This window comes from Anomaloglossus baeobatrachus, chromosome 12 (genome assembly GCF_048569485.1).
Source record: "Anomaloglossus baeobatrachus isolate aAnoBae1 chromosome 12, aAnoBae1.hap1, whole genome shotgun sequence".
NCBI lineage: Eukaryota > Metazoa > Chordata > Amphibia > Anura > Aromobatidae > Anomaloglossus > Anomaloglossus baeobatrachus.
Window position 1 is genome coordinate 92,650,512 of NC_134364.1, and position 8,853 is coordinate 92,659,364.

The 8,853-nt window shown below is 54.0% G+C and overlaps 1 protein-coding gene across 1 annotated transcript in view; it reads right to left on the reverse strand.

Annotated features, from left to right (window-relative positions):
- The window catches only part of OTUD7B (OTU deubiquitinase 7B), a 42,774-nt gene extending 34,246 nt beyond the window's left edge, over positions 1–8,528 (reverse strand). The window contains exon 1 of the mRNA XM_075331044.1: positions 8,262–8,528. Coding sequence (XP_075187159.1) covers positions 8,262–8,274 — 13 coding nt within the window. The 5' untranslated portion in view covers positions 8,275–8,528. The remainder of the gene's footprint in view (positions 1–8,261) is intronic.
- Positions 8,529–8,853: the final 325 nt, after the last annotated feature.

Below are 8,853 nucleotides of genomic sequence, written 5' to 3' on the forward strand. Positions count from 1 at the left end.
CAGGTCAGCCCTCTACGATCAGCGACAGTCCCACAGGTCAGCCCTCTACGATCAGCGACAGTCCCACAGGTCAGCCCTCTACGATCAGCGACAGTCCCACAGGTCAGCCCTCTACGATCAGCGACAGTCCCACAGGCCAGCCTCTACGATCAGCGACAGTCCCACAGGTCAGCCCTCTACGATCAGCGACAGTCCCACAGGCCAGCCCTCTACGATCAGCGACAGTCCCACAGGCCAGCCCTCTACGATCAGCGACAGTCCCACAGGCCAGCCCTCTACGATCAGCGACAGTCCCACAGGTCAGCCCTCTACGATCAGCGACAGTCCCACAGGTCAGCCCTCTACGATCAGCGACAGTCTCACAGGTCAGCCCTCTACGATCAGCGACAGTCTCACAGGTCAGCCCTCTACGATCAGCGACAGTCTCACAGGTCAGCCCTCTACGATCAGCGACTGATGACCAGGGCTGTGGAGTCTGTGTTCATTTTGGTGGAGTCGGTATAAAATGGATCGACTCCTAAAATATATAATAAATTGGGTACAGCGTGCAATGCAGAATGTGCTGAATATTTTTTCATAGGTATTTGGGAAAGTTATGAAATGTCCTATAAATGTCTGTTCTATTCCTGATCTAAGGCTACATTCACACACAGTGTTTTTGCTGCGTTTTTTGAGGATACGTTTTTCAGCTGCAAAAGCAGATCAGCTTTTTATAAAAACCATCACCTGAAAGATTTTTGAGCTCATAGATAATGTTTTCAATAGCAAAAGCAGATTAGAGAAACGCCACAAACTGCCTGCTCATTCTTTGTGAGGATCCATTTTTGAAGCCTCCAGTTTCTCCAGTGGAAAAAGTTCTGCAAGATTGCGAACTCAAAAAAGAACAGGTTCTTGCCATTGTAACAGACAATGCTCCAAACATGATAAGTACAATTACACTGATTAATGAGAGTAATGAACAACAGCTAGAAGAAAATGTAGGATTCAGTATGTGTGAGATGGAGCCACAGCGCTGCTCATGTAAGGCTAGGTTCACATTTCCGTTCAATTGCATCAGTCACAATCTGCAGCTCTGGTAAACAACAGAATCTGTTTGGCGATTTCCGTTGTTCCGATAGACTTGTACGAGTGGCGGATTGTGACTGATAACCCTGCGTTGCATCCTCCGCCCGACTGATCAGTTGTGGAATGACTGACCGTCAGGAACGCAGCTTTTAACGTTTTTTGGGCAGTGCAATCCGTAGGCTTTCGCTGCACATGCTCTCTCTGGCTCCCTGCACACATAAGGTTACTAAGCAAAGCGGTTTGCTTAGTTACCTGATATTTACCCTTCGTTACGTGTGCAGGGAGCCACTTTGCTCCACCCACCCTGCACTCCGCCCCCGCACACATTCTCAGCGGCCAAACGATCAACTGATCCCCCGGTGGCCAGCTGCCGTGAGCAATCAGCTGCTCCGGCCGGCTGCCGTGAGCAATCAGCTGATCCGGCCGGCTGCCGTGAGCAATCAGCTGATCACCCGGCTGCCGTGAGCAATCAGCTGATCACCCAGCGGCCGGCTGCTGAGAGCCTTCAGCTGATCGCTCATTAGCCAGCCGCCGGGAGATCATCTGTTCGCTCTGAAAAGCCGGACGGCTATTGTGAACGATCAGCTGATCATTCTCTCTTTTACAACGGAGTCCGACAATGAATTATTATTCTTGTCATCCGTTGTACAACGCATCAGTCACAAGCGTCAAGCAACGCATGTGACTGATGCAAAAAGACAAAAATGTGAACCTAGCCTAACTGAGGAACAAACAGATATTACAAACAGAAGAAAAGCAAAATGATACTTTAGAATTAGATGATCTTGTTGAAGCTGCTTCAAAACACTTTCATATTCATCCCATGAGCAGTGTTGTGCACACGCTGCAGCTGGCAATAACAGATACCGTATTTTTCGGACTATAAGACGCACCGGACTATAAGACGCACCCTGGTTTTAGAGGAGGAAAATGGGAAAATAAAACTTTAAGCAAAAAATGTGGTCATGACACACTTATGGGGCGAGGATCTGCTGCTGACACTGTTATGGGGGTAACGTCCCCAAATTCTCTACTAAGGTACCCCATCCTGGTAACGATCCTCCTGCCTTGTATATGATCCTGCTATAAACCCCCCATCCAGCCTGTTCACATACCCCCCCCCATCCAGCCTGTTCACATACCCCCCCCATCCAGCCTGTTCACATACCCCCCCATCCAGCCTGTTCACATACCCCCCCATCCAGCCTGTTCACATAACCCCCCCATCCAGCCTGTTCACATAACCCCCCCCCATCCAGCCTGTTCACATAACCCCCCCCCCCATCCAGCCTGTTCACATACCCCCCCCCCATCCAGCCTGTTCACATACCCCCCCCATCCAGCCTGTTCACATACCCCCCCCCCCATCCAGCCTGTTCACATACCCCCCCCCCATCCAGCCTGTTCACATACCCCCCCCCCATCCAGCCTGTTCACATACCCCCCCCCCATCCAGCCTGTTCACATACCCCCCCCCATCCAGCCTGTTCACATAACCCCCCCCATCCAGCCTGTTCACATAACCCCCCCCATCCAGCCTGTTCACATAACCCCCCCATCCAGCCTGTTCACATACCCCCCCCCCATCCAGCCTGTTCACATACCCCCCCCCATCCAGCCTGTTCACATACCCCCCCCCCCATCCAGCCTGTTCACATACCCCCCCCCATCCAGCCTGTTCACATACCCCCCCCCATCCAGCCTGTTCACATACCCCCCCCCATCCAGCCTGTTCACATACCCCCCCCATCCAGCCTGTTCACATACCCCCCCCATCCAGCCTGTTCACATACCCCCCCCCATCCAGCCTGTTCACATAAACCAGAACCCCCCCCCCCCATCCAGCCTGTTCACATACCCCCCCATCCAGCTTGTTCACATACCCCCCCCATCCAGCCTGTTCACATACCCCCCCCCATCCAGCCTGTTCACATACACCCCCCCCCCCCCATCCAGCCTGTTCACATACTTCCCCCCCCCCCCCCCCCCCCCCCCCATCCAGCCTGTTCACATACTTCCCCCCCCCATCCAGCCTGTTCACATACTTCCTCCCCCCCCCCCCCCCCCATCCAGCCTGTTCACATACCCCCCCCATCCAGCCTGTTCACATACCCCCCCATCCAGCCTGTTCACATACTCCCATCCTGCTATATGCCCCCATCGTGCTCATATACCATCCTGGTATATGGCCTGTATCCTATAGCACAGAGAAAAAAAAAAATAAACGTTTATACTCACCTTTTCCTCACTCCCTGCAGCACCGATCATATCTTCCTCTCTGGCACGCTGACCTGTGTGTGTGGAGCCGTTCCCCTGCAGCACGCGATGTCTTCCTGTCTGTGCCGATCAGCTGACCAGCTCGGCACAGATCAGCTGACCAGCTCGGCACAGATCAGCTGACCAGCTCGGCACAGATCAGCTGACCAGCTCGGCACAGATCAGCTGACCAGCTCGGCACAGATCAGCTGACCAGCTCGGCACAGATCAGCTGACCAGCTCGGCACAGATCAGCTGACCAGCTCGGCACAGATCAGCTGACCAGCTCGGCACAGATCAGCTGACCAGCTCGGCACAGATCAGCTGACCAGCTCGGCACAGATCAGCTGACCAGCTCGGCACAGATCAGCTGACCAGCTCGGCACAGATCAGCTGACCAGCTCGGCACAGATCAGCTGACCAGCTCGGCACAGATCAGCTGACCAGCTCGGCACAGATCAGCTGACGGCACAGATCGGAAGACATCGCGTGCAGCAGGGGGACGGCTCCACACACGGGGACGGGTGAGTATACTGATTCACTGCACCCCGCGCTGATAATGACGCGCGGGGGGCAGTGAATGCAGCCGCACATGATCACTCCAGGCTGTAATTGCCAGGGGTGATCATGCGGCCGGCTCTTTGCTATGCGCGCATCCCCGCTCGTCCTCCCGCCCACCTGTCAGTGCCGGCTTCAGCGCTGAGAAATGGGCGGGATGATGGGCGTGCATATGTAATGAGCGGGCCCACGTGGTCACAGCAGGCGCTGCTGCTGCCTGCTCGTGCCCCCGATGACCTGCAGCACCCTCATTCCCGGCCGCAGCCCTATAGTCAGACCATAAGACGCACCCCCAACTTTCCCCCAACATTTGGGGGAAAAAAAGTGCGTCTTATGGTCCGAAAAATACGGTAGTCTGCAAGAGGGACATGCTGGAAATCTGATTGGAAAAGTGAGGAAATTGGTTATTGCCGCCAGAACCCATAAAATTGATTCCATCTTTAAGAGACGTGCTGGGAAAGTGGGAAAGGGGCAATTGTCGATCAAGCTACTCTGTGGGGCAGCACTTATTTAATGGATTGAACTAAAACCGTTTCTTATAGATATGGTGAACCCTCAGGTAACCCTAAATAAAGGTGAATGGACACAGGTGGCTGAATTGAAGGAATTGCTTAATCACCCATTTACCGTGACTAAAAAATTACAAGCTGAGGATTTAAACTCCTGGCATTTTCATAAAGGAGTGGAAGAACTTGCTATTTTGCCTGTCCCAAAGAGGAGGTTTAATCGCAGATGGCATTTCTGCTTCAATGAGACAGACACAGCTATTGGAAAATAAAATTCTTCTGGCAGCTGTTTATATGGACCCAAGTCATAGTATACTGCTTGATGATCAACAGCTTACTAAAGGAAAAGAAGCTCTGAGTGAGGTAGCAGTTAGGATGAGTGGCTACAGGACTGCCAGGCGCAAGAGGACGGGTTCTACAGTTGTATTCCAATAAATATATTTTATGTTCTAATTATCTTGATTATTGTATCATAAAAATGATTAAATGTCTGATGTTCACATTGTACTACAATACATTTCCACTTAAATATAAGCAATATATGTGGGAGTCGGAATCGGTGCAAGGGAGATTTAGGAGTCGGAGTCGCAGGTTTGGCTTACCGACTCCACAGCCCTGCTGATGACATCCAGTGTCACCCCCACAGGCCAGCCCTTCGCCATCAGTGACAGTCCCACAGACCAGCCCTCCGCTATCAGTGACAGTCCCACAGGCCAGCCCTCCGCTATCAGTGACTGATGACATCCCCATTACACTTCTGACAACCCCCCCCCCGCCATGCAGTAGTCATTTATACAACACATAAGAAATTAAAAGCCCAGATCTTATGGTTGACATGAGGCAGAAATGTCCCGGAGCTAGGAAGACCAGAAGTGTTATCAGAGGGAAACACAAATGCCAGAGACAGTTTCAAAAGGAACAGGAGGGAAAGGGGTGCTGATAATCACCAAAAAGGGCTCATTCAAGGTGATGAGCGTCATGCCTGCGACCCATGATGCTCCCAGGATTACATCCTGCAGATGTCCATGCCAAGAGGGGTCAGTCCAGGCAGCAGATGGCCGTGTCCACCATTGTCCAGAATCAGCCTTCCCCCGCAGGCCATCCCCCCTCCCCATCTCTGGCACATGAATAGGTAAGACTCATCCCTATTCACGCCGCTGAATGAGCAGGGCTCGGGCTGCAGCTTTGGCCATGAGGGGGGTGGCAGGAAATCAGCTTAGCCTGCAAGTGACCATAACTGGCCCTGCCTGCAGCAGATGGCGGCTATTCAACCACCGGAAACGTAACACAGCAACCCGCGCCGTACACCGTGTTTTCTGTTGCACAGATGTACCCAACCCCGCAGCAGAGGCTGAATGATGGGTGTCAACTACAGGTACCTGCAGCACAGTGCACACCTGTACCTGCAGCAGCGCACCTGACCCTGGGCATGCAGCAGCACAGCGTGCACGTACCTGACCCTGGGCGTGCAGCAGCACAGCGCGCGCACCTGATCCTGGGCGTGTAGCGGCACAGCGTGCGCACCTGACCCTGGGCGTGCAGCGGCAGCAGCACAGGACACGTACCTGACCCTGGGTGTGCAGCGGCACAGCGCGCGTATCTAACCCTGGGCGTGCAGCAGCACAGCGCGCGTATCTAACCCTGGGCGCGCAGCATCAGCAGCACACAGCGCACCTGATCCTAAAAGGGCAGCATACTGCACACCCGATCTTAAATGCGCAACACACAAGAGCACCCGATCCTGAACGCGCAGCACCCAATCCGCACACCTCATCTTGCCAAAATCTGCGCTTTATACTTGTTACTTTGTCTGGCAGATTCTCTGAGGACCCCTGAGGTTTATTTAATCTGGATATCATCTCCTGGATACACGGATGTAGGGGAGAGGGGGGGGGGGGGGGTCTGTGAGTTCAGACCCACACTGATGGAAATAATGAGAGGACGTATAAATACACATTCAGGCCATTGACGGCCTCCTTTCACACTGAACAGTTGAGGGTCCCAAAGTCTACAGCCCCCCAGCACCGCTGACATTAGTCATCGTATCAAAAGCAGCTCTGCCCCTCCCTGACACTTGGGTTACCTCCTCGTTATGCTCTCGGCTTGTTGTCAGTATCAGTCCTGTTCACAACCAGATCCAGATGTATTCAGAGAACCCTGCACTGACACTGAAGGTGTGAAAACCAATAGGGCTGCTGGAAGTGCTCCTCACCGGGTGGTCACACAGCTTTCCAAAGCTCCTGAATGATAGATTTGAGTGCATGATGTCCCAACTTGTAAATTGCCATGCTGATGGTTTCCACCCTACACGTTGGGTCTCTGGAAATAGGACTGATGTAATGTGGAAAGTCACAGTAATAAGAGGTCAGGGTGTAGTAAACTTCATGCCAATGACGAGATGCGACATCCCATTCTGCACTGCACAAAACAAATGAAGCAGACAGCTCAGGATGAACACTGCACTGTATGGCAGGTTCATCTCTCGGCCCGGCGATGATCCCGGGGACGCAAATAGCAGATTATAAATAATTTTCTGAATGTGTTGATTGAATTATCCGCCAACGCTCAGCGACACCTCGATGTCTGTATCACGGAATGGGACCCTGCCGGCTCATTAACCCCATAAGGATCAGAGTCTGGAGAGCAGACAACAAAACCTCTCTCGCAATACGTGATAAGCGGTGCCGACTTCCAGGAACGGTAAAGATGAGCGGCCGAGATTAGACGGCGTTACACAACCCTGAGCAGAGTCCAGGACCAGGAAAAGGTGCGGCCGCGGAGGAAACAAGAGGTAGGAAGACGGGTGTCATGGCCGGGGTCACCTGCTCCGCCTGTAGATCCTAACGTTGTACCCATAGTCACACACAGGCTCCATCTGATGCACTGATCCTCGGCTCACACGACAGACAACTGCTCAAAAGGAAATTCCCACAAATTTCATTGGTTGCCTCGGCTAATGCCGCTCCTCAGATGGGGCCTCCTGGTCCCGGCCCTCCATCACTCACATGTCAGGAAGGCAGTGTGTGCCCCCCCGACCGAGCCTAGTCAGGTCACACAGAAAATCAAAGGGGCAATAGACACCACCCTCTAGCATCTAGTCTGCAACCATGGAGACGCATACATCGGCAGAGGCGCTGCATACACAAAGCAGTAGATGACCGAGGAAATGGTACAGGGCTGCTCTGGAGCGGGCTGTCAGGACATGCTGGGAGTTACAGCCTACTAGATTGGACAGTGCAGAGCCAGACACAAAGGGGCGGCTGAGCCCCAGAGTGTAAGCGGGAGCACACAGCTACACGTAGGCTGGCCACACAAAAGTGACCGCACCCTGGAGCCGCCAACAAGGAGTGTGCCATGATGATTGCCCGACTATGTTCCAGGCACCTTGCGACCCCCCCCCCCGCCGTCTTTGCGCCTCAGACCCCCCCCCCCGCCGTCTTTGCGCCTCAGACCCCCCCCCGCCGTCTTTGCGCCTCAGACACCCCCCCCGCCGTCTTTGCGCCTCAGACACCCCCCCGCCGTCTTTGCGCCTCAAACACCCCATATTTAGCCTCAGCCCTCCTGTCTTTGCACCTCAGGCCCCCACATATTTGGTCTCCGACCCCCTATCTTTGCAGCTCAGACACGACCCCATATTTGGCCTCAAGCCCCTATCTTTGCAGCTCAGGCCCCCCCATATTTGGCCTCAGCCCCCTATCTTTGCAGCTCAGGCCCCCCCATATTTGGCCTCAGACCCCTATCTTTGCAGCTCAGGCCCCCCCATATTTGTCCTCAGACCCCGTATGTAGCAGGTGGTGCCCTCCTTAGTCCTGGGGGCCACACACAGTCCCTCTCAGGGCCCGCACAGCGCCCTCCCTGGCCGCGCTCCGCACTCACCCCTGGAAGTCATGTTGCGCTCGCTGTCGGTCACTGTGCTGCCGGCCGCCGCGCCACGCTCAGTCCAGGCCGGAGCCGGCTGCTGGAGTAGGGCAGTGTTCCCGCAGCAGCATGTCCTGGAGCGGCCTCCTGCGGCCGGGGCTCCGCGCTCATCCCCCGGGTCCTCCCGCCGCTCCTCCCCCGGGGTCTCCTTGTGACTTCAGCACGGACCCTCCTGACTCCGGAGCTGCCCCGCTCCGCTCTGGCCAAGTACTCAGCGGCTGCCGCACCGCATGCCGGGAGCTGTAGTCTGTGCGCCGTCACGTGACCGGAGCCACGCCCCCACACGAGCTCCGCTCAGTCCCTGCAGCCTGAAGCTGCGAGCACCACAAGTCCCAGCATGGAGGGCTGATTTTTTTTATTATTTTATCATTTATATTATTTATTTTTTTTAAATATGGTTTCTTCAGCAAAGTCATAACAAAACCTGCGTCACCCGCTGTCCAAGGAAAAAAAAATAAAAAGGCGCAAAAAGAAAAAAAACACTGCAAAGAAGAAAAGAACGCTGCAAAAAAAAGAAAAGCAGCGTCATCCCCCACACAGCAACTACTGC